General features: G+C 43.2%; 2 protein-coding genes across 3 annotated transcripts; one reads left to right on the top strand and one right to left on the bottom strand.

Annotated features, from left to right (window-relative positions):
* Window positions 1–863: 863 nt before the first annotated feature.
* tnpo1 (transportin 1) lies at window positions 864–22,194 on the bottom strand. Of its 2 annotated transcripts, XR_014554208.1 has the most exons (26): window positions 22,061–22,194; window positions 21,805–21,923; window positions 20,561–20,636; window positions 19,444–19,593; window positions 18,275–18,381; window positions 14,328–14,461; window positions 13,935–14,016; window positions 13,277–13,399; window positions 12,865–12,983; window positions 12,569–12,629; window positions 12,091–12,265; window positions 11,625–11,777; window positions 11,244–11,469; window positions 10,927–11,098; window positions 10,568–10,654; window positions 10,362–10,469; window positions 9,729–9,887; window positions 9,496–9,583; window positions 9,279–9,377; window positions 9,061–9,156; window positions 6,970–7,045; window positions 5,702–5,801; window positions 5,508–5,582; window positions 5,251–5,390; window positions 3,389–5,066; window positions 864–3,355 (listed from the first exon to the last, which is right to left on the bottom strand). XR_014554208.1 is itself a non-coding variant. In XM_083669493.1 (25 exons), exons 2-24 carry the CDS (start codon window positions 21,907–21,909, stop codon window positions 5,283–5,285), a joined length of 2,679 nt encoding a protein of 892 aa, XP_083525619.1. In that variant the 5' UTR covers window positions 21,910–21,923; window positions 22,061–22,194; the 3' UTR covers window positions 864–5,066; window positions 5,251–5,282. The 2 variants fall into 2 exon arrangements, 1 of the variants encoding a protein (XP_083525619.1); XM_083669493.1 differs by having other exon boundaries at window positions 864–5,066.
* A 1,100-nt stretch (window positions 22,195–23,294) lies between these two features.
* mob1bb (MOB kinase activator 1Bb) lies at window positions 23,295–26,347 on the top strand. The gene is made up of 6 exons (XM_083670269.1): window positions 23,295–23,539; window positions 24,185–24,351; window positions 25,077–25,170; window positions 25,280–25,413; window positions 25,694–25,857; window positions 26,074–26,347. Exons 1-6 carry the CDS (start codon window positions 23,526–23,528, stop codon window positions 26,149–26,151), a joined length of 651 nt encoding a protein of 216 aa, XP_083526395.1. The 5' UTR covers window positions 23,295–23,525; the 3' UTR covers window positions 26,152–26,347.
* Window positions 26,348–26,645: the final 298 nt, after the last annotated feature.

Raw genomic sequence — 26,645 nt, 5'->3', positions numbered from 1 at the left:
AGTGGATGAACATCTTCAGATTTAAATCTAATTGAACATCTATTTCATTTCCTGAAGATAAGATTTGAGGCAAAAAGACACAACAAACAACTCAAGATGGCTGCAGTACAGGCCTGGCAGATAGGCTACCCAGTGTCTGGTGGGGTCAATGGGTCACAGACTTCAGGCAATTATTGCATGCAAATGATATATAACTAAATACTAAAGATGAATGCTTCATTTGAACATAATATTAATCTGTCCCAATACTTTTGGTGCCATGAAATAGGGGGACTATGTATACAAATTGTAATTTCTAAATGGTGAAACCAATATATACACCAATACCCTCAAATACAAGCTGAGAATATATACTCAACCTCATAGCAAGCAAAGTTTGGATTTTAAATCAAACAATGACTTATGTACAAGTTTAAAAAAAAAAAAAAAAAAACATTATAGAAAGACACACATTATACAGAGAAGATGAGTCCCAGTTTTATGTAAACAATTTATTCTCAACAATGTACAGATCCAAGCAGTGATTACCGTTCACATCCATCACATCATCATACAAATGTCATTACAAAATTACTACAGTACAATATAGATTCTTTGCATGATCCAAAATATCTGGTGGCCCCAAAATTATTATTTTTTCCTTAAAATTCAGCAGCTTATCAAAAAACTTAAAACCATATTACTACTCAAAATGAAGTTTCTCTCACATTAGCAAAAGGGTGAAGGCAGACTTGTAGAAATTCTATTCACGTTTTCATGGCTAAATGAAAGTCACAGACTATGCAGGTGTTCTTTGAGGGAGACATTCTACTGTAGTAGTTGGTTGATGCTGTATTTTAAGAGACTAAACATTTTCATAAAGCTTTTTCCTCTTCAAAATGAAATATCTCAATTTGCAACCCTATTTGTTATAAGCCATGAGCATAATTGCTTGTTGTATAAAGTTTTTGTTGTTCTTCAAATAACCACCCTTTACAAATCACCAGTAAAATCATCCAGTTGTTCTCAAGGCATCATAATACACTATCTATCTACTAAAATGTTCTTACAATCACTTTGCCACAGTTGCATTTATTATGTGCAAGTTTACTCTTTCCAATTTAATATATTTTTTTCCTCAAATTTATAAATTGAATGTCTGTGTAGTTTATCTAGGTACAATTCTTTGACACTGAAATTGTGTGTGTGTAAATCTCTCAGCATCATGTTGGTGAGCTAGCACACATATCAAACACAAACATTAGTGAACAACACCCACTGATAAATGCTGTTTAGGGTAAAGCAGGAGATGCTTACTAATCTATTTCGGTAAAGGGAGATGGAAAAAGGCATACATATGAAAAACAATAACAGGAATAACAACCGTAAACACAGACAACCTGAGGTTACTACAACACATATTCAAGTAGAGAAACTACATTGTATAGCAGCGGCCATGTCAGTAAGACAGCACACCAACAGCGATTGTTTTTTTTTTTCTCTTTTCTTAGCTTTTTGAAATTCAGTGTGATATGTAGCGGACAGAACCAATCAAGCCATGCTTCTTCCATTTTTCTGCATGCCAAACAGCTGGAATGTGACAGACAAAATTATTTCAACAGTAGGATACAAGAATGACGTGGCACAAAACATCCACAGAAACAAATGCCTCCACGTATCCCATGATGTGTAACTTATGTTACTGTATATACGCCATGTTTTTCATTTTATGATGTCAGATTAGCTACAGTACAGGTGACCAATTAACAAACACCCATCCAGTTTTCAACAATAAATACATCATAAATATTCAAGGAGATTAACATGATCATTTATTTGAATTACCTATCGAATAGCCAAAATTTAATATAATTTGCCAAGTGGCGTGTTCTGCAGTATTTAATCTCCAGGCTTTGGCTTGCACCGATTGTTTTACTGGTCAATACTTTGTGAAATAATAAGACTGTCAAATTGGGAATGTGGGAAATCCCCACATGTTCAACTGTATCAAATCTTTAAAAGGAGTAAAATTCACCCACACAAATCTAAAACATAAATAAATGAAGAAGATGATACACTGCACATGCTCCACCTGAAACATGTTAATACTCATTTAAGTAATACATTTGAGGGGCTTAGTGTTACAACAGAACTTTCTATAAAACAACTACCATTCCAGTTCATATGGTTGTGTGGGGATACAGTATACATTAGATTGTTGCCTCTATGGAACAAGTGCATATTATGTGCCTTGCAGGGGGTCTACAAATACTGCAAAGATCACTCTGACCAGCAGAGCAAATCTGATTGATTGGGCATAGATCTGCATCCCCCTCCCCTCCCCACCCCACCCCACCCACCCACCCCACCCCACCCCACTTCAATCACCATCATGGGATACATTCAGGCAAAGCAAAGACTTCAAGACATTTACGCTTTACGTAGTCAAAACAATACACACCAAAATGAGTCCATGATTACAATTTAGTCTTAGCTTCACAGTATTTAACAAGATACATTTGGGTGTGGGGTACAGGTAAAAGCTATGAGGAAATGCTCCTGCACGTTTGGGTGAAATAAGAACTTAACTTTTAAAAAGTCCAATATTGTAGTCAGCAAATGGGTAGCAAAGAAATTACTTTCTTAAGTCCTTTTTCTTAAGTCAAATTAAAGTACCCCCCAGTCTACTTTGGGTCAAAAAGGGCCACCAACATGCAAGGGATCAAGCATTCGCGTACCCTGCATACACAACCATTCAAAACAGTAATTACAATCATCCTCAGTCAAGATCATGCTTCTAACACAAAAAGCAAACCAACAACAACAACAAAAAAAGTACAACAGTACAAAAAAAAAAAAAAAAAAGAAGAAATTATCTAAACAATTGCTGTTGAGTTTGGATTGACAACCAAGGTCACAAACACACCATCAAGACAGGACTTATGTCATTGTCCTAGTAATGTCCTAGTAATACTCAAGGAACAAAAGATGAACACTTTCAGCAAAAGCCCTGTATGCCGTTTCCCTTACCCCTCCTCCGACCGCTAGCAAGAACAATATGGAGCCATGTAAGCATCTGAGAGTTTGATATGCTCGCTGGTAAACGTCCATGCAAACAGCACGTCACATCCACAGCACAGAACAGAGGAAGAGATTCACTCAGAGTCACAGATGGGTCAGTGTCCATGGTCTCTCTCATAGTCACAACCAATATCCTACTGATTCACCTATGGAATATCAAGATCTCTTCAGAATACAAACATCAGTATGTAAACCCAGTTATGTTAGACACTGGAAATTCTCTGGTAAACATGGGGGGGGGGGGGGGCAGAAAAACCATATTGAGACTACCTGGTTGAGGAACCTTATCACAGGGCTATGCACATATCACAACTACCTGATGCAACACACACACACACACACACACACACACATCACTCTACTGTTGTACACCCTCCCCACCTTGATGCAAGCATGCTACTTATTCCCCCCCCTTTAAGACAAGTCACTTTCAACCACAACAAATAAAATCATATGTACTTCTGTGACATGTTGGACTGGCTGGTAAGTCAACAGCCTCTGACCTGCTTAAGAATACTCTGTTTATTACTCTAAGGACACCACTGCCAATTTTCTTAAAATAAATTCAACTTAAATATTTGGATTGATGACTACAAGAAAAGACAGGCTATTCTTATTCAGATATGCGGTGGCAGTGTTGCAAAAAAAAAAAAAAAAAAGAGATCAGAGCCTCTTATATAGTGCATTCGGAAAGTATTCAGACCCCTTCACTTTTTCCACATTTTGTTATGTCACAGCCTTATTCTGAAACGGATTAAATTTATTTTTCCCCCTCATCAATCTACACACAATACCCCATAATGACAAAGCCAAAACAGGTTTTTAGAAATGTTTGCTAATTTATTAAAAATAAAAAACTGAAATATCACATTTACTTAAGTAATCTACAGACAATTCCTTCGACCTCATGGCCTGGTTTTTGCTCAGACATGCACTGTCAACTGTGGGACCTTATATAGACAGGTGTGTGTCATTCCAAATCATGTCCAATCGATTGAATTTACCACAGGTGGACTCTAATCAAGTTGTAGAAACATCTCAAGGATGATCAATGGAAACAGGATGCACCTGAGCTCAATTTCATATGTCATAGCAAAGGGTCTGAATACTTATGTAAATGTGATATCAATTTTTATTTTTTAATAAATTAGCAAACATTTCTAAAAACCTGTTTTCGCTTTGTCATTATAGGGTAGTATGTGTAGATTGCTCCATTTTAGAATAAGGCTGTAACAAATAAAATGTGGAAAAACTTAAGGGGTCTGAATACTTTCCGAATGCACTGTAAATACAACAGTTATCAGCATTTACATTATTACCATCCACTGCTGGTTAATACTGTAGCTAGCAGCTGCCCTTGCTGTTGAGGACAAAATATTTTCTTAGAGACCTTAAACTTAATTTCCATACAATTACATGATTTTATGTTCCCCCCCCCCCCCCCACCCCCCCATCTTCTATGGTATTATCCAGTCTAGTTACACACTCCCCCCACGTCCATCACTGAGTGGTGAGCTCCGGCTGAAACAGATTGATTTCAAAGCCATTTTTCAACGAAGGGTGATTCTCAGCACTAACTCTTTAATATGGATGAACTCACGGTTTTACCAAAACTAAACGACAAAAGCTTTAGAGCTTTGCAATGTTTTTCCTTTTTTTGTTTCAATGTCCACTCAGTAGCACTGGAGAGCTCTGAAGAAAACCTTTAAAAAGAAGAGGACAAAAATGGCTACATTGAACTTCTTCATTTCTGATTGAGATGTGAAACGATTAGGCTAAATACATTTTCCTCCCTTGATAAAGTTGGCCCGCCGGTTCCCTTCCCCCTCGCCTGTGCGTGGGGGCGTTGAGTGCCATGGCTAACACCTCCCTCCCACCCCGTCCAGAAGGTTGAGGAGGGGTCCGCAGCCCCCTCCCTCCCCCAGCTGGCAGACCCTACCCCCCAGTAAAGGGTAACATGTTCCCTGGGTATAAGAGGTTCCCCGTCGTCTCCCATAGTGAATGACCTGGGTGGAGAAACAGAGGTAGACCAACATTAGTCTAACAAATATATGACTACTCACTCACTATAATTCTAGAGACACATTTTCATGCTCCCAACGACATGAGCATCTGTTTTTGTGTTAGCTTAAATCCAGTAGCTGACATTAACTTGGTGTCTGCAGCTAGAGTTTCAAAAATGAGACTCACCCCTTAGAACAGGCCTGTTCCTATGGAAACAGTTACACCCCGTAAAAGGCTGCCAGCCGTTCCTTCAGAGGCAGAGGGAACTGGTCTGAGAATCGCCTCCAGTTCTCCTCTCCCACCTGGTTCTTAAACCCATGGAGAATCTGAAATCACACAAAAATGTTTTGTGACGAACCAGGATGTCTTCTCCCTTCCACACACACACACACACACACGTTCCATAGTAGGACCTAATTGGCACAGTCATTCTCAGTTTTTACCTTGCAAAACATGTCTCGCAGATCATCCTTTGGATTTACCCATGAGGCCACTGCATCACAGAAAAATATAAAATCCTGGAGGATATGAGGGGGAGAAACAGAGTTGAGACAACAATACAGTTCAACGTTCTCAAATGCTGGAGCCGTCTAACCAGTAATGCAGTTCTTCTATTGACCTCTAGAGGGGGCCTCACCTGCACCACACCACCAGGGTTTACGCTGATCATGGTGCAGATGCCTCGGAATGCAGAATCTTTCTCCTCATTGTCTCTTATGTTCCGTAGAGAGGTGCACCTGCCAATAGGAACAGCCGACTTTTACAACAAGCCAATCAAAAGGTTGCTTAAAATCAATTGCACAGCCAGCATAGCATACACAACAAAACCCAAGGCAATTTGAGGTTACCATTAACTGTAGTCAATAAACTGAATTGTACATTAAATACATAGGTACATTATATATCAGTTGCACTGCAAACCGTGAATGTCAAGGGTCAAAAGTCTACTTTTCAATTATGCATCCCTACGTATAAAGCACATTTCTAGTAGATAGACTAGTAGCAGAATACTAGATCTATACGCAAACTGTTCTGTTGGATATTATTGACTGAAAAAAATTCAAACCTCAATTTGAGGTTCAAATTCAAAGTAAATTTGCCATCTTTACCCCATACTTTAACTAAGACTACAGGTGTCAATTTCAAACATTCTTGTGGGGAGAACATGATTTCCCTCAGGTGATCTAAAACAGTAGCAGAATTAAGCATGCACATCAAAACTGTCCAAGACTGTACCAAACAAACCTGTCAGTCTTTCTGAAACACTTACATGTTTATTACTTAACTACTTTATCACTGTACTCTCTAACAACAACTTCACTTTGGCCTCGAGCATGGGCAAGGCATTCAGGAAAACCATTTAAACTATAGCACCTTATAAATGCCAATTACTTTTTAAAGATTAACTTGGGAGATTTGGGGGAGGTCTGGGATAGGCACATGCAGCTGGAGCACTACTTGACAAGAAGGATTTGGGAATGCTCTTTTATAGGGAAGCTTTTTTTCCCCACTTTCTTTTTTTTTGAACCAGCAGGCATGTGACAATCTGATCCCATGCACTAATTAGTTGTTAGCGACAATTAACAACGACAGAAACTGGAAATAAAATAAATCAATGTATAATACATGAAGGTGCTACTAAGGCAACATAAATCACAAATAGGACCTAAAAGAGGACAGGATTAGTCACATGGTTGGCAATGATTACGGACTGATTCATAAGAAACAGAAAATACTTATTTTAGAAAGAAAGGCAGGGAGTGAGAGAGAGAGCGAGAGAGAGAGAGAGACAGTGACAGTGACAGGGGAGGAAAGAGACAGAGTGACAGGGAGCAACAGACAGGGAGAAAGAGGAGAGGAAAGAGGAGAGAAAATGAATTAAATAAAATATTGAATAATACACACCAGGGTCTTATAAACTGCTGTAGCATGGGTGCCACCTCTTGAGGACAAACGTAACCAAGACGACCAATTGTTATTGCTAAGGTAACGCAACCACGGTTATACACCACCAAACGCCAACCAAGACATGAGCAATGAGGAGGGGAGGAGAAAACATAAAGAAAAAACAAACAAACAACTCAGAAACATAAATCAACAGAATCTGTGTATGATAATAAACAGAAGATTTCACTAGTGTTGATTATTACTGCCCCCGTAACTAAAGGGGAGGAATGTAAAAATATGACACTCTAATAACAAACAACACGTTTAAGGGAGAACACTTTGACAACACAATATTAACCAAAAGGCAAATGTCTGCTTGCAATCTCTCCTCCTGAGGTTAGAGTTAGAGTAATTATGACCCATTGTTCCTTTGCTACTGATTTATCAAGGTGATGTTCTTTACCAGTTGTTAAAGTGAAAATATAAAAGGTGAATGGCTAACTGAAACTTAGTGGAGGGTGTCTACATGGTTATTTTTCATGGACTAAATGTGAACAGCTGAATTGGGCTTTCAGAGGTTTCTCCCTTAAACTCACAAAAAGGTTAATCTTTCCATAAGAAACAGAAACTTTTTTTTTTTTTTTTTTTTTTTTTTTAAGAAATGACAGATTACTCCAAGCCAACTACATGGAAGGAGACTAGTATCCAGCACAGCAGGTTCTTATGAGGCAGAGAGGAGGGAGGACCTAAGTTTAAAAGACACAAAACTATGCAACATTCTCATTAAGAAACAGGCATTTATGAACAGTCCAATGACACATGCAGAAAGCAGATGATAGGCTCATTAGAAATAGAGTTCAGTGCAGGATAGGCTGATCTGTGGCAAATTGACGGGGGAGGGGTACAACAACAACCTCCTCCTCCTCCTCCTTTTTTATGTGACTTTTATGCTAGTGTGTTCATGTTTAAAGGTTATTTGAATTGCCAAATTGAAGAGCTCTATGCAACTCAAAATCTAATGTAATCAATTTCAGAACATTGTGATGGTCGAACTGGTTAGGTCAAACTTGGGACCATGTGTACTTTAAAAACAAAGCTCAATGTAGGCCTTCAAGTCTGTTTCAATTCCATGTTTTAGAATTTCTAATTTCTATTCAACAAATGGCAGTAGTCTGAGCTCAACAACCTGGTACTATGGCTCTATCACGTATCCTGCATCAAACATTTGCCATCCTTAACTAAACAACATTCAACATCTATTGGCAGATATGCATTCACATTTAAAAAACAGTAACTAAAAACAACAAATAAATAAACTGACAAACAAACAGGAACACATCTACAAATTCCAGTTTCCCTGGGGGTTAGTTAAGCAGGTTACGCTTCACCCTCATTTTGATTCTGTTTAGGTTGGATTCATATTGAACGACCATTTTGGCTCATCCAAGCACAGTATCCAATTACAATAGATTTTAGGAAAAAGAGCAGAGTGTAACCATGGGGTTGTTTGCTAAATATAGGTGCTATACATCTTTCTCAACACCACAACAAATGTTTAGAGTGGGATTAGCTCTTTTCTCATTCAGCAAACACTAGTTATAGTCTGAGTGTGCAGTAAACATTACATTTGTCTAATTAACTGTATGAAAAACTCAGCATTTAGCCAAGTGATTGGGGGCTCACTCATCTGTCTCACTCACTGTCTGATGCTCAACATTTGATGTAAAAAAGCTAGAAAAACCTGACAACAGTGCAGAGAATCAATCCATATCAGTTAATGCCAAGACTGAGCACTTACAGGGTTCGCTCCATTCAATGTTTCTAAGATTCTCACCAAGTGGCGGATGAGGAAGGCCTAGTCTCTGATTCATTCTCTCCTTCCTCGCTCTCATTTACTGCAATGAGCAACAACCCAAACTGCCAAGTCACAAATCAGCCGCTCAAATAGTTGGGATAGTTGTGTGAAACCGGCGAAACCTGTAAGGCCCAGGGCTTGGGAAGGCTTTCAGGTGGAGATTAATGGGCACTCTAGAGAGTGCTGCGGCCTGGCCGTGTGACCACCTCCCTGTGTTCTGGGCTGGCTGGCTCAGCAGCGCCACCATGTGGTACCTGTGTTCTCCAGCAGTGTCTTTGGGGTATTGGGTCTGTTTATGATCTCTACCAGCTGGTGCAGCACCATGGCGACGTAAGGCTGCATCTCAGCACCTATGCAGGGGGGGGGGGGGGCAAAATACATGTCAGTGTGTGTGTGTGTGCGCGCATGTGCATATAAAAGGGGGGCTGAGATTGTGGACATGAGCGGATGAGTTTTGAGTTTTGACACTCACCCATTTGTATAGATATCTCTCCGATTGCCCATGTGGCATTGTTGCACACTGATATCAACTCTGGGTTCAGATTCGTGCCTAGTATAGGCATGAAATCAGCTGTGTGAGAAAATGAGAAAGAAGTATGAATTACACTGAGCATCTGATAACAGGACATCCACACATGTTAGGCAGTGTTTCAGATGTAGGTAACTGACTCATCTGTGAGGGTACATACCAATGCAAGGTTTCACATGCTGGAAACAAGCCTTGGTCAGATCCCCCAGCAGAGCAAAGGAGCTCTGACGCACCTCTGGCATTTTGTCCTGAGAAGAAGGGATGGAAAGAAAGAAAGATAGAGAGAGAGGGGGGGGGGGGGGGGCAGACGTCAGGGCCAGACATAGTAATTATTTTCCACTTCACATAATTTTCTGCATATCAAATTGATCAAACATAAAACAGCAAGTGTACCTGCATGCACTGGTACATGAGCGTGAGGATGTTGCTACGGGCAACCAGCTGCTCGATGTTGCCTCCCAACCCCTCGGCCAATCCGCTGAGCAGGTCCAGAGCCACGATCATAAAGTCCTTATCAGGAGCCTCATACTGGTCCGGCTGGGACTGGTGCAGCTGGAGAGAGGGGGGTAGAGAGAGGAGAGAACCATGGTCAGAGAACGTGAGGTAGGGTGAAAGAGGGGTAGATGGTGAAGGAGAGAGGGAGAGATGGAGGAGGAAGGGTTTAGAATTGGGGGAAGGAGGGATGTGAAACACATTCCCAGGGCATGACTCCCTACAGCGTGCAGATTCTCCCCCCCCCCCACACACACACACACACACTTTCTTTGCACTTTTCCTCATGCAGCCAATTAGCACAAATAAGATGTTGTTTACAGGCAGGAAAACAATGTTAATAAGGAAAACATTACACCAACACATTCCCTCACGCAACAGTCTCAGCAGGTGACCAAGAGTACATCATCATCACACCGCATCGCTCACCATGGCCTGGCATCTGCTTCAGTATATGTGTGTGCATGTCCGTATAGCAGGGTGTGTGTGTGTGCGTGCGTGCGTGTGTGCGCGCGTGCGAGAGAACCATCTCACCATGGCCTGAGCGAGCGTCTTCTGGACCAGGTTGACACAGCGCTGGTACACAGGCTCACAGTAGGGCAGGAAACCACTCTGCAGGGCAGTGGCCACAGAGGACAGGCACTGAGAGAGAGAGAAAACAGGAATCAGTCCATAGTGGTAATTGAGATGGGCTCTTGGAGTTGGTAGGAGCCAGTTGTGGTGAGTGTGGTGACACTCACCTCCAGTAGAGGGAACAGATCTTTGTCTTCATCCTTCAGCTGGTTCCACTTTGCGATCAGTGGAGGCATAAGCATCTGAATGTACTCCTAAACACAGGCCAAGGAATACATTAGTCACACCTAACACACTGTGTCCCTTGAGAGGGGATCAAACACACACCTTTCCGATCTCATTGTTGTAAGTCATTACACAAGGTAGAGGGGAAGAGAGAGGGAGAGGGAGGGAGGGAGGGAGGGGGAGACAGATCTCAGAACAGTCAAAACATCATACCATCAATCAATAAATCATCACTCATCCTGTAAATACAATAGAGAGAGTGTGTGTGTGTGTGTGTGTGTGTGTGTGTGTGTGTGTGTACCGGCTTGTTGAGGTGGTGTCCCACTGAGTCTGCGAGCGTTCCAATGGCGTCGTAGAGGATGAGCAAGTTCTTGTGCTGGTACTTGCTGAAGGCAAACACCAGCGTGTCCAGGATGTAGGCTAGGTAGGGAACCAGCTCTGTACACGCCTCCTCCTCCAGAGTGGCAAAGGCACTGAGAGAGAGAGAGAAAAGGTGATTAAGAGCGAGGAGCTATACATGGCAGCTCAACCTCTCAACATCGTTTACATGGCTAAACTTGAACACATCGAGGCAAACCTGAACACAGCCCAACACAGCCCACCTCTCCCCCCGCTCACCTGCAGGCAGCCTCCTGAACCCTCTTGTTGCTGTCCAGGATGCGTTTGAGCAGCTCCGTCATCAGGGGCTTCAGGTAGGTGTCTGGGGGCTGGCTGACCACCCAGTGGGCGTAGCGACTGAGGGTCCAGCAGGTGATGGAGCGGACCAGGGCCTTCTTATCAGATAGACACTGCACCAGGTGAGGGATGAGCTCTGGCAGGTAGGGGATCATCCCCTGCATACAGCCTGGACAGACATGGAAGACATTAGGTTAGCCCAAAGACCTGATTGATTATGTCCTTCCTCTTTCTGTCTATTCTTTCCCCCCTCTTTCTCTCTCGCTACCTTCTCCCCTACATGTATTCCTCCCATCCCTCCCCCTCTCCTCCCCTCTGCCTTACCCTCAGCGATAGCTCCCAGCACCAGGATGCCAGACTCCTTGATGACCCACTCAGGGTGGAAGAGCAGTTCTTTGAGCAGAGGCAGGATGGGCTGGAGCAGGTCATCCCTGAACACGTTAGCTAGCACGTCCAACGCCGCTGCTGAACACTTACCTACATACGCACACACACACAGAGACAGGGAGACATGCACAGGTGCACACACACACACGCAAACATGTACACACATACACAGACACACAGGTAAATGATATAGTTATTGATATAGCATATTGTTGCATGTGTGAGGTAGGAGTGAGTCTGTCAGAAAGAGAAAGAGGCAGATGGATGAGAGAGGGAGAGAGAGAAATAATGACTAAGGGAAGAGAGGGATTGGGGGAAACAAAGGGAAACAGAAGAGGAGAGGAGGGAGTCGAACAGAGTGAGAACCTCTCAATCTCTCGTCCCGTCTAATGTTGTGACTCACGCAGGTTCCAGTCGGAGATGGTGTCATCATCGTCCATATCATCGTCATCATCATCTTCATCATCCTCTATCCCGTCCCCCTCGTGTTGCTGGGCAACTGTACGAGAGCGGTGAAACCTCGGTCTGATATCCTGCTCGTTATCAGGGATGGCCTCGTCATCCTCCTCAACATCACCCTGAAAACACACACACACGATTCCTCTTACTCATTGAAGACAGTCTCTCAGTGTCCCAGACAGTGTAGTATGGGTAGCTGTCAATTGACCATTCAGCCCCCTGGTGGAGTCATACTGACAGGCAGACATGGCCACCTACATATTCATGACTTTTAAATATTACAAACCACTCAAACCTCTGCACATTAGAATCAGGAGACGAAAACAAACCTGCTCATACTGCACTCACATGCCCAGAGTTGAGATCACACACACACACAATATAGTTTATAATCAGCATTTTATTTGCTGCCTTAGACTGACCTTGAGGAGAATGATGTCTATCTCTGAGTACTTCATCCCATTGACAAGCACAGGAGTAAGCCTGGAACAGAGCAAGGACAGGTCAGGGCCCACCGGCCATCAGTCAACAACTCTATCCCCAGATTAATGTGTCAGGGGTGTCAACACATCCAGCTGGGGTCTACAGTTTTGGTTTTTAATCAGTCACTGGTCAACAGGCAGACAGTGGTGGGGGTAGTGGGGGTTGGGTGTCAAATTATGTCTTTGTGGAGACAGTGTGTGTGTGTGTGTGTGTGTGTGTATTCTGGAGTACTCACTTGGCGAGGTGATTACACAGCACATCCTTACACACAGGCTGTTCAGCCAGCGTGAGCCAGAACTCACAGGCCTCCAGAGCCACGTTCTCATCCTGGTCCTGCGTTCTCAGTAGCATGTACTGAGGAGGAGGGGGGGGGGGGAATCATGGGATTATTATGGTTATTATGATAGTCTTTTAGCATGATAATTAGTACTCTTCCTCTTTAAATATTCATCATTCATTCCAGAGGCACAAGATCAGCAGCCACAGTCAGATCACGGATAAACCTCAAAGAAAATGTGATACAATATAGCTGCAATATAGCTTTTGTCCACAAGGTGTCATCTTGAACTTATTTAAAATAGGAAACTCAATTGAATCAAGACAATGTATTTGTTTCACCTGCCTCCCTGCCTCCCTCCCTGCCTCACCTCTATGATGTTGTGCATGTGTGGTAGGAGGCGGTCCATGCGGACCTCCAACAGCATGACCAGAGCTCTGCACACGTTCTTCCTCACCTCGGGCTCCTCATCGGTGGCTAGCGCAAACAGGTTCTACAGGGGACGGAGAAAGACCAGGGTCAAACCTCACACAGGAGGCTCACATTAGCCAGGGAGGGAGAGAGAGAAATCTGATTGTAATGACAATATTGGTGCTGGCTTGGATGCTGGCCTCTATGCCTTACCAAGGAAATAATCTGGGTGGGAAAGCACTCTCCTGATGTCTAAATCTACTGGCTAAGAGCTGGCCGTCTGTCCCTTATCACCTAACACATAGCTCTAGTGATAATGCCACTGTCAAAAACAAAACATTTATTTTGGCAGCTTAAACTGGTAACTAGGCTCTCTACTATAATGGGATGCCCCCTGTCTCTCTCAAAGCCAAAGTGCCAGAGGTTTATAAAACAGTTGGAACTGCTTCATCAGGCATACTTAGTGTTCCTGCCTGATGCTTCTGCCTTCTCCCAGGGCCCAGCTGACTGTGACCTAAGCCCATCAGTGGTTAACCTGATCTTCTGCAAATGGATTACTGCCCCTGATCTTACAGGAGGCATTAGGTTTGTGGGGTTAGGGTTAGGGTCAGACTTGCCTCGATGAAGGCGTCAATGTGCAGCATGAGCGCCTGAGTCCTGCTGATGATGAACTGGTTGACGCAGGCGATGGCATGAGACCTGCAACACACAAGAGGAGGCTTAAGAGGAGCACACAGCCCACCCTCAGGTGTTCCACCTCATCAATGTAGCCTCTGTCTCCATCCCACCTCCCCCTCTGATCCTTAAGAACATCTCAGGACGAACACACAAGACAAACCAGAGAGGACAGAAAGTGCCATAGGACTACAAAGTGAAACAGCTGTAGGCTCCAGTGAACGGCTGAGGGAGAGAGGAGAGAGAGAGAGAGAGAGGAGAGAGGGAGAGAGCAGCATGGCAGGGAGACATGGGGAGAGAAAAGGAGATGGGGGGGGGGGGGAATGGTACGGTACCTGATCTTAGGACTGCTATGCTTGAAGAACTGCAGGAACTTTGGGATCATGACGTTGAGAGGGCGGTCCAGCATATCACTGTCCAGGATCTCTGCAGAGTCCTCACAGATCTTCTGGAGAGCGCCAAACGATCCCTGAGGGAGGTAGAGAGAGAGGACACAAGTTACCTAACGGGTCAGAGCATCAGATCAATCAAAAAAACGGCATACCGTCAACCAATAAATCATCACTCCTCGGCTGTCTAGGTCTGAAAAGCTTTCATCAGGGCACAAGGATAGACACGTAAGCAGGGCCACTCAAGAAATGAACCTGAACACCGTAGAGGATGATGGGGAATTTGACAGGGAAACATAAAACATAGTGACTGTATGAATTCATTCCAAGGCAGACAGTGACATGGGTGATGGAATTGTATGACTAAAATGGCATCCCCCTATGACGGAGTCTGACACACATTCATACATGTCACTGGAGGGTCCACACACCAGACAGTAAACAATGAAGCACACAGCTCGGTGTCTTAAAAAAACAAACTGATGTCATGATCTTTAAACTGAGCAGTAAAAGCATCCGCCAGCAGTAAGCCTCCACAGAGCTGACGTATAAACATATGTAGCCTACTGGTGTGTGCTCAATGTTAAGTCTCTGAGCAGCTGAAATCTGTTGGAGAGCCTATCGTCTTGAAAAAAGAAGAATTTCTTTTTGTATCACTCAACGACCTTGGCAAGGCTGCGCCTCCCACAACAACAGTGACACCCATGACCAATCATTGTCAATCCAAATGTACAGTGACATTTACAAGCCTGCGTCAAAAATACAATAAATCGGTAAATACGAATGCAAGCAGCCCCAGCAACCCAGGGAAAATGTGGATGCACGCACGCACACACGCCCCGAGAGGAGTCTGAAGAGAGGATACAAAAGAAGCCACGGAGACGGAAGGGCTGTCTGAGGGCCGTTTCCTTGGTAACCGTTTCCACGGCGGGCGCTCCTTCAAGAAGGTTTTGAGACAGATAACGCATGGTAACTAAAGACTCGGGATGGGAGGAGAAGGGAGGGTTTCTGTCTGTATGAGAGAAGAGCGGTCTAGGTGTGGTCCAACCAAGGTCAAAACCAAGGTCAACAGAGGGATATATTAGTATGGAAGTTGCGCATGCCCGTCCTGGCCGGAGGTTTGATATATGGACAGGTATGGGAGGGGGAGGGGGAGGGGGAGAGTGTGTGTGTGTGTGTGTGTGTGTGTGTTGGTGGGGGTTGAAAGAGAGACGGGCCGGTGTGTAATGAATTTGAACGGCCTCAGTTAGGGCACCACTGTGGAAATGTGCCTAGTGCAAGAATGCCAACTATGCAGAAGAACGCCTGCTTAAGGAGAGAAAAGGGTTAAATAAACAAATCCCATCAACTATTCCTCCTCACGTCATTCGAACGCTACGTTCAAACATGGTCGATGGTGGTCTCGTGTCCCAGTGAGCTGAGATCGCAAAACACTAACATGAAGTTTAACCAGGTCCGCAAACACAACCGCTTTAGAACCCCCCATTAATCAACAGAGTAAAGCCGCTCTCCAGCAAAACCTAAATAAAGCCATCACCCAACGTTCTGTGAGCGTTTGGCGTCTCACACACCTGCTCTGGTCTTTTTATAGAGTGAAGGGTGCAGCATAGAGGGTTGAGGGGGGGGGGCCCTCACAGCAACCGCTGTGAGCCCACAGGACAGGGTATGCGTTCGCAGTGACCGCTAATGCTCAGATAAGACACCTGCGTGCGGTTAGCATTCCATTCCACACTGCAGAAGGCTACTCAGTTCACAGCCACACAGGACAGAGCAGGTCTGAAGTGAGACTGCAGTACAAATCAAATAGAATACATAACGCGGACTGTGTGTGTGTGTGCGTGTGTGTCTGTGTGTGAAACAGAGAGAAAGATAGAGGGAGAGTGGGCGAGCGAGTGAGTGATGACAATAATCTAGCCAAGCCAAATCTAGCCCACACAGCCTGGTGCCAAAGGCAGAGCCTGGAAGTCCAGTTAGACTGGGGGGGGGGGGGGGGGGGGGGGTCCTCATCACTCGTCTCATACCGCACAATCTGCAGCCCTGTACCACGCAAAGCCATTTGGACTGCTGCCAAACAGCTCAGTCAGTGGAATGCCTTTTCACACACATGCAAGCGTACACACAGACCCACACACAGAGACACGGCAGTCAGCTAAAGGTTAGAAATCCAACTGCTTAACGTAACATTTGTTCTCTGATAAATATGCTGTTTTTAACCAAATGACACAGCAGAAGTACCCCGAGCGCAGTCTTGCTTGGCATCCACATACTAAAAGCTCAGTTGTCATATTGTAATAAGACGTCTAGCTCTGCACCCCCCCAAAAAAACTGGAATACCCCTGCTGTGCCTGATTGTTAAATCTTAATACACACACACCAAGATCTTGGCTGCAAAAAATAACTGACCTAAATCTCTGTCTATGAGGGAGGATCACACTGTGTGGCAACACTGAGAGCTATTGTACTGTGTGTGTGTGTGTGGTGTGTACACACGTGTTATAAAGCTACATTGGGTGTCCCTTTTGGATGTCTGCCAATCAAATATCTTGCTTCTGTGTCACGATATCGGAGGTCATTCTAAACATCTGCTGCTCTTTTATGTACAGGCTAAAATACTGTACTTAGGTAATTGATGTCTAAGCACCATAGATGTGTGTGTACAGTATCTTTTGTATATCTGTGTGTGTGTGTGTATCTCCTTCATAACACTCTGATCCCAACTCTAACATCTGTATGGAGGCTGCTGTTGCAGCAGAGAAGAGCCTACGAGGGTAAATTGTGTGCGTTTGTGTGTGCGTGTGCACCATCAATCAGCTCATTTGTGAAGCACGAATGTGTGGCTGTATATTTACTGCTGCTGGCCGGCCGCCAGGGGCCACTGCAAGGCATCATGGGACAGCCAGGCTATTTTAGGGGTTGTTGCAGGGGAGTGTGTACCCAGGATGCAAGTGTGGGTAGCACAAGAAACAGAGTCTGGCTTGACACAACAAGAAGCATGACATCCACAATTTAAAGTGCTTAGAAATCATTTCATAGCTTACACACAATCACACTCTAAATTCAGCACACCAGCCACATACAAAATATTTATCGGACTGGAATATCTATGAGAAAATGCCCACGTGCACACACACGCACGGCCGTGTGATGTCCCTGCTGTGGGCTATAACTCAGAAGACATCCATAACTCCAGGAGTATCACAGGTGGAGAGCGAGCTCAGTTGGCTGACCAACACCATGTAGTGTAGGATATACTATGTGACATGAGATTGCTGTTCCCGTCTCAACATTTGAACCAAAGCCTGCCAGAGCAGTTAGTAGTCCTCAGGGTAGTGAGGAGAGCAGGGGATGGTAGGAGAACAACTAAGAGCTGACATAATAAGCATGAATAACAGCCAAGAATATTTAACTGCACTAAAAGGATTGTGTTGTCGTTGTTGTTGGTGGTGGTGGTGGGTTCGTTATAAAAGCCATTCTGGTTAACAGTGTGAGGCAATTCAGGAAATAGGGTCAGATGATTTTCAGGAAGGCAGAGAGAAATAAATGATTGCATGTTGAATAAGCTCCAGTTCTGGGTTCCAATCCAGCTGTGAGAATTTGCCTTCAGCTGATCCGGCCAGCAGGATGCCATCCAGATGCTGCTTTAGTTCCTGACCCCTCCCCCTCCCCAAAAAGAGAACCACAAACGTGCACAGACAAGCAGGCACGCAAAAACGCTCTGCCGTACACACATGGCTAACGCCTGATGTTGAACGTGAAAACAAAACCAGGATACTAAGACCCCACTTACTCAAGTGTCAGTCTGTCTCAAAACTAGCTAGCTGTGTTAGTAGTACAGGTATAAAGCCTCGCTGACATAACTTACAGTCATGGTCCCATCCTGTCTTAATCCTCACCTCACAGGTGTTGTAGTCCTCAGAGTCCAGCAGGAGACAGAGTTTGGGGAGGAGCTCTGGCCAGTTCTGCAGCTCCCCTTTGGAGGCGATGGTGGTGATGAGGATACCTGAGCCAGGAGAGAGTAAGTGTTCAGTGCTGCCAGACAACTCTAAGCAGTCTGTTTTAGGGGTGGAGGGCTACTCCTGGGTGTGCGATGTGGTGTGTGCAGGGTTTTATTCTAGACCAGCTCTTACACACCTGATTCAACTAATCATCAAGTCATCAAGCCCTTGATTAGTTCAATCAGGTGTGTTCGTTCTGGGATGGAGCAAAACTCTGCACACCCAGTGGGTCTCTAAGAACAGGGTTCAAAAATCACTGATTTCAAATCATGAAGCTTAGTGCAGCAGTATTAGAGTGTACCCTTCTAAACTGCTGCTGTTTCATCATCAGATTGTCAGGCCCATGTCTGTCTGCACTTTGAGTCGGTTATAAGGTGATTCACACTCCATCTGTCAGATGTTTTGTAACCATGGCAACAGAACCCAGCACCAGTGCGGCTGCTCGGCCTGATAAGAAGACACCATAGGCTATCTCAACAACACAGCTGGCCAATCTAAGCGCTCAAAATATAACAATCCAAGCAGGCACCAATAAGTATGACTCATAGCTTTCAGGTCATAAACACCTGTGGAGTAAATAACCTGAATATGTCACACAGTACAAATACACCACATGGTAAACAATGAATTATAGCTAGGCTGTATGACTGACTGCTTACCTTATTATGAAAGATGATCGACGCATTACAAATGTATTAATTTCATGTACCACTACACTATTCAAGGGTGAGTAAAACAAGCATACATGTTCTTACCAGACATCTGAATATTTTGAAAATACTTATGCTACATCTACAAAGCAGTCTGTAAATCCACAGCAAAGACTCATGTCCATAAAAGAGGACAGCTCTTAACAATGTCTGGGTCTTTATATAACAGTGACATTACCAGACAATATAGACAGAGAAACCTAAAATGTAATACATTTGGACAACAATTACTTATGAAAAGGTTATTTGCTTGCCAACCTGTTACTTGACTCTCTTATTCAACCCTTAATGTCACCACGTTAATCTGTGAACAAAATCCTGTTGACAATAACTCTCTTGAAAGTGGGTGTAACTCACCCACGGTGGCCCGGATGAGAGGCGAAGCGTCGCCAATGTTCTGCAGACACTCGCTCTTGATGAAGTCAGAAACGCCATTGGGGAAGTTCTGGTAATGGGCTTTCACATTGTTCTTCAGAATCAGCCCACTCAGAGACCGGGTCGGCTCATCTGGGAGACGGGTGGGAGAGAAGTGGGGGGGAAAAAGGCCATACCAGAATTTATGTAAATTATATTTTTCCAACATCGTCAATTTAGATGAGGGTTTCAAATCATGAATTGAAATCCACTTAATTTATTAATTGAGTTAAAATGTAAGCCTTGTTAGTGATACATGTGACAGACATCCAAGAACAGGGGAGCTCTACCAGGTAACGGCACCAAAGAAGGAGGTTGCCATCTCATATTTCCTAATGCTTCAAGCAAAACAAACACACATCAAACTCTCATACCCTCATACATACACAAGAGAAACCTGTAGTTCTACATGGCTAATGATACTGGGGGGAAAGCAAGAGTGTGACCTCAGAGAAAGGCTGAGTAGGGATTGGAAAATCTGGATAGCAACAGCAAAACAGCCAATGAGGAATTATTCCTCTCAAATCTTCAATGCAGGGCAGAGGAAAACTGGCACAGTCCACTAACACTATTTATTTGCTTAGTGAAGCATAAACAATCAGTCATAGGCATTATAATGATTCTGTTTCTTATCAAAAGGTCATTTCAGCATATGATGAAGTTAGGAAGGAAATAATCAATTTCTTGTGTTGCCTTTTGACCAGTAGTATAAAACTGGTTCTATGTCTCCTGAGAGTTTTATGCACCTCTCTTGCCCCAGAGCAATGTCACAAATTATATTTTCAGAGGCAATGAATGGCCTTACAGCCAAAATCATGGGGTCATCTACTGTACAGACTGTCAGGTTAGGAGTTGAGTGGCCATGGGCATTAGGTTTAAAATTAGACTGACCCATATTCTGATGTCACCCCATCGTTGACAAGATGCCACTGGTCAGAACAATCAACCCAGTCACTAGGTGGTTAACCTTACAGTGCGCCAGCTGCCACACTGTACAGTAGTATTAGACTTAAATAAGCAGTCAAGGAGTACATAAGAGGGCAGGCAGAAGAAAACATACCTTCTGATTTCAACTTTGTGAGTACAAATATCAAGTAGTTGTTAAAGTCTGGGTATTGGTTCAGTTGCTCGAGTCTCTGTAGGGAATGTGGTTAAGGAAGGCTGTAATCACAAGCAATAAAAGTTTGTTTGTGGCACTTATTATTGAATTGCCCAAATTGAATTAAGCCTACATGGTTTGTATGTACAATGAATAACCCTCATGAATAACCCATTATTACACAATTCACAGTTATCACATTGACTGGGCCAACTGGGCTGACTAATGATGGCTAAAGTTGGAGGGCCAATATGAATACTCATAACTAAATTAAAGACTTGAGTAATTTGGCCTCTCAACACACGTGCAGTGTGTATAGGTTATCTGGTGCTAAGCCTTGGTGAAAGGAATGGAACTCAACAATGTTTGCCGGTTTATGTTGAATGTACATCAGCACTGATGGATCGAATGCACCTGGGGGACTGTAACCTGTGATGACACCGTGACGAGATGATGCCCGTCGACCGTCTACTTTACTCCCAGAATGTCAACCAACATTTTCGTTCAATTCAATAGAATGACTGAGGCCTGGGGGAGTAGAAAGTCCAGCGGGTGACAGGGGGCTGCTGCTATGACGTTCCAAACACAGCTTGGGGAGGCTTGCAAGGCTTGCAGTTTCTTTGTTACATTGCCCAAATGGTCAGCAACATCTCTACAGTAGCTAGTCAGCTTGCTAACCATAACGCTAGCTACATCACCGGCAAAACATCACATATTTCACACTGTCCAGACAGAGAGGAAACTATTTCAAGCACTCGAAATAACCTACCTTAGTTACGAGTCGTAGCCGATAGGATATCTAGCTTGTTAGCTAAATAATGACATTATTTTTGAGGGGACTATTTTGACAGCTAATGTTCATGACACCCTATCTATGGGATATTTTTCGTCCTCGTCAGTGGCAACTAAACTGCCTCGAGTCTAGACTTATGCAAGCTACATTATAGCTTGCATAAATCATAAAAGTTTACACGGCTACTAGCATAATCTATAATCTAGCTAGGTGGTTAGCTATCCAATGGCGTAGCAGGTCAACACAACCTGGCTGTGTGTCGTTTTAGCTAGCTAGATTAGCCAACAGTTAGCTATCTAGCTAACCAACCTACAACTCTACTGTCACTAACAGTCTACAGCGAACACAGCAGGGCCTAACCCTACGGGAAGACTCATGACTGTTTCCATGTTTGGTCGAGTACAAAGGATACTTGCTGGACGGATCTTTGAGTGGACGTATCGGGAGACTGGGATTCTTTCAAAAGCTGTAGAATTTGCTGAAGTCCTTGCTCGTCTGGTTTCCACTCACACTCCATCTTGGTTTGCTGCACTGAGATCAAACGGAGAATGAATTGTCAACACACACTGCCTAGCTAGATAATCCTCTTCACAATGGGAGATACGACACCACGCAGACTGTGTGACTTTTCACTACATATACAATAGCTACATAATTGTTTCACCTACCCGATATATACAGCAGTTGACTTCCACCTCAGATGCTACTGTCTGAAATGTATAGACAATGTATAGGCCTGTCAGCGTAGGAACATTCCGTTTTCGCAACAAGCTTCTCATTCGGATTCATGGCGCATTTACGATCATACCCCAGGTCCCAGGCAGCTAAGATGTGGGACCACAGGTCCTAGTGCTAGCGTAGTTCCATGTTGAGAGCTCAATCAAGGGTTGAGAGTAGGCAATTTATGATATCATTTTCAAAGTATGGTAAACCATTAGTGGTCAATCACAGTCCTGTCTGTATCACTGAAAACTATTTACACTGTATAGTCATGCAATGAGTTCAAATGTGACATCAAACCATCAGTTTTTAAAGATCCAAAGTGGTTATTTCCATTGAGGAGGGAAAAAAGGTGAACTGTCAGAACGTGCATATTACAATTGTCCAATATATCACAATTGCATGTCGGCTCCATATTGACAATTCTGATTCAATCAAAGAGGATGATAAACAATAATTTTCTGTAAACAACAGCTAAGTGAGAGGTAAAATACAAATGTATTCTGAAAAGAAACAGAGAAAATTAGATTAAAACATGAAAAATTAAAGGAACACTCATTATGCATCTAATTCCTTGTGCTTTGTCAAGGCCTGCCCTAATTCATTTCACTGTGGTTAATTTTACACAACAATCTCCAAATTATAAATTATTCCAGACTGCCCTCTGCTGGTGAAATCAAGTCTTCAAATCCATCAATTTGTTTTAAAGCGCTGTGAATCATTTAGATTTCATATACATCAACCAGAGAGAACACCTAAAACCTATAACCTAAAAGGGCTGTGCATCTCACCTTGAAATAAAAATTATCCCCTCCGTTTGTTAAAAGTAATGTGTAAACCTTCAAACCTTAAGGTTTTTGCATGTGAAAATGTATTTGCTCCATTATTTACGCTGTTTGTTGACCCGATGTGCAGAAATCATTGAGTGGGTCTTAAAAATGATCAGATTGATTAGATTAACCTTCAACCCTTACATTTTTGTGTGCCTATGGTGAAACCAGAGATTATTGAGTGCTTATTTTGAAACTAAAGAATGGTGAAACATTTGACCGTTGCGCCTTACTGAATACACCCCAAATGTTCCAGATCCTGCGATCGCGAGAATGCAATCCATGATTCGGGTTCGTTGAAGAAAGCGACAACAACGAATGCTGCGCGGACTACAGTTTGTCAGATCTCAGCATTTCGGGCGTTTACGTATTTGTGAATACTACTATTAGAAAGCTATATATGTTGCAGAGCTATCTCACGCGGAGTGAACATTTTGTATTTGGACTTTTTGTTTTGTTAGGGACTGCTCAAAGAGTCCGAGTTTGACGAGTGTGCACTAAAATAAAGCCACAATAATTGGTTTTGGTACACTTTTGACTTCACTGTAGTCAACTGCGGAAGGTTCCCCTCCTTTCAAGAGATATGAGCTTTCTATTGTGAGTAACGTAATGTGTTAACGCAACCTATAGCTATTTTCTGTCTTTAAATTGACCTTTTCGTGCATATGAATACGCTAGTTTAGCAGCTGCTCAGTTCGCTAGCTACTAGGCTAAGCTATATATTTTATGTAAGTGCTACGCTACCGTGGCTAGTTTTTGTGTAGGACAGAAAATGCAAATATGGCATAATATTGTCTGCTTATCCAACATTTCAAGTAAGCTGACAGCCTGCTTAGTCACCCTAGTTAGCTAGTAGCACCCACCCCAAAATTCATCATGTCACAGCTGTTGTTGCTGACTAGTCAGGCTAGTCTCTGACTATGGTGTGATACATGTAAACTAAATGCCATGGCATATTTCATTGTGAGCTCTGTCTTGTTTGAGAGATTTGGCCATTCTCACCTGAGGGGACTGAATGACATAAAGTGGCCTTGATTACCAGCTGTAGCTAGCTATATTATATTAAGAGGGTGTGTCATTGTGTGAAAGATCAGCTTTTGTTGTCTTTGTTGACTGAGAAGTTGTACTTTCTTAGATTTTTTTCACATTAAGTATACATCTGATTCCGTCACTCCCGTCTTCACTTTCCTTCCTATTTGTCAAGCATATTGCTAAATCTTATTGCCTTTCTTTGACTTACAGCGGAAATCGCTCGTCCAAGACCTTCAAGCCCAAGAAGAATATTCCAGAGGGTTCTCACCAGTATGAATTGTTGAAGCATGCTGAGGCTACACTGGGCAGTGGGAATCTTCGCATGGCAGTCATGCTGCCGGATGGGGAAGACCTAAACGAATGGGTGGCTGTCAACAGTAAGGGCCAGGTCCACTTCTCTAGCTCCCATAAGCCATTAAGTTAATACAACATAGTTGTTATGGATAAGCTCCCAATAAGCTACCCCAAACCATCAACCACCAAAGTGCTGTCATAAGCTTGGAGATTGATAAATCATTGTAAGTTAGGACATAACCTGCAATCTCTTTGATCTAATGCAGCAAGAATCCTGATATTCTCAGGGGTTTTCTGTGAAGTTGACTATCAGGCCAGTATTTTAACATTCACCCCAAGGACTATATTCTTGTCTCTGGAAAAACCAGCTGTGAATGTTAAAAAGACCTCATTGTTCGCTCAGTCAAGGCTTTGTTTGCTAACTCTTACATCAAGACGAATGCCTCGGCCAGGGGATGTCTTATTTCCTCTGCCACACATCCGATGACCTCACTCAGTGGACAGTCTGGCTTACTGCTGTGAGATTAGCAAACAGAGCCTGAAATGCCTGTCTATCACGGAAGATTAAGTGTTAGTTCTCATGTTTCCAAGCAGGGGAGGAGAGTTTGATCGATGGCACTTAGCTCTGTTATTCACTTTAATGTTGGTCTATACAGTATATGATTGCATGGGGTTGTATATATAGTAGATAGTAAGTTAAGTAGGGGTGTATGTTTATGTGAGTGCTTCTTTTGCTGTAAGACTTTTTTACCTGAAGGATGCACATGGGCTCACATTTAATGACAGTGTTCTTTGTCTATTTCCCCAGCTGTAGATTTCTTCAACCAGATCAACATGCTGTACGGCACCATAACAGACTTCTGCTCTGAGGCGAGCTGTCCTGTCATGTCTGCTGGTCCTAAGTAAGTGTGTGTGTGTGTGTGTGTGTGTGTGTGTGTGTGTGTGTGTGTGTGTGTGTCTTCATGTGAGTCAATGGTAATTGTTTTCATGTGAATTTTTTCATTTTTGCAGATATGAGTATCATTGGGCAGATGGAACCAATATCAAAAAGCCGATCAAATGTTCAGCTCCCAAGTACATAGATTACCTAATGACCTGGGTGCAAGACCAACTTGATGATGAGACGCTCTTCCCGTCAAAGATAGGTCAGTCATGCCTGCTGTTTTGTCATAACAGTTGTTTTCTTCCCTACACATTCACAAATGTCCATTTAAGTTACATCAATAGGTTGGAAGAGGGTCTACTACTTTGTTTATGGTCTTAATCAGTATCTATATTTTTCTATGGGACTTGTTTGTTATTCTCAGATGTTGTATAGCTAACACTTTCCGCATTACACCGCTATGCTTGTTCTCTCTTAAAATAATGAAGTGTCCCTCAAACACACATCTTTTAATTCTTTTAACAATTGTAATTGTACTCAAGGTGTCCCCTTCCGGCGGAATTTCATGTCAGTGGCAAAGATCATCCTGAAGCGTCTGTTCAGAGTCTATGCCCACATCTACCACCAGCACTTTGACTCTGTGATGCAGCTGCAGGAGGAGGCCCACCTCAACACCTCCTTCAAACACTTCATCTTCTTTGTTCAGGTAAAGGAACCCACTCTAAATGCACTTGGTCAGTAATTTTACGAGAAGGACAGCTGCAATGTGTTTTGGAGAAGGACAGTTGTAATGTGTTTTTGAGAAGGACAGCTGCAATGTGTTTTGGAGAAGGACAGTTGTAATGTGTTTTGGAGAAGGACAGTTGTAATGTGTTTTGGAGAAGGACACCTGCAATGTGTTTTACTTTTTTGTTTTATTCAGGAGTTCAACTTGATCGACAGGAAAGAGCTGGTCCCGCTACAGGAGCTGATTGAGAAACTGACAACAAAGGACAGATAAACCATGACGGATCCCTATGGTGGTCTACTATCATGCCCTGGTGATATTCATGCAGTATATGCTACCATTTGGGGAGATGCTCTTTACAAGCCAAGGCCAGGAGTGAGGAGGAGTCTGGCTCTGTTATTGGCATCCGGCCGTTATAGGTACTAGGGACTTATTTCACACAAAGGTTGGCCAACAGCTATTCAATATGGGGGGGGGGGGGGGGGAGATTATCTGCAATTTGGACCAATCCCTAAAACTCAAATTACTGATAACAATATTTATTAGCTGCTTGTATTTGGTGTGTATTTCTATTCCTAGCATTTATCAGATGTTCATATTTAGACATGCCACAAGTGAAGGTATAGGGACATTTATGTAAAAGGAAGAGAGTTCTAGGGATATACATTTTTTTAAACATATTGATTGTTGTTGGTGATCATTTTGAAAACCAACTCTTTGAATCAGGTTGATTGCCCCTTGGTCCTGGTTAAGAGGCAACTCTGGAT

This window comes from Argentina silus, assembly GCF_951799395.1.
Source record: "Argentina silus genome assembly, chromosome: 5".
Classification (NCBI taxonomy): domain Eukaryota; kingdom Metazoa; phylum Chordata; class Actinopteri; order Argentiniformes; family Argentinidae; genus Argentina; species Argentina silus.
The sequence above is the reverse complement of the archived record's forward strand: the minus strand, read 5'-3'. Positions and strand labels throughout refer to the sequence as shown.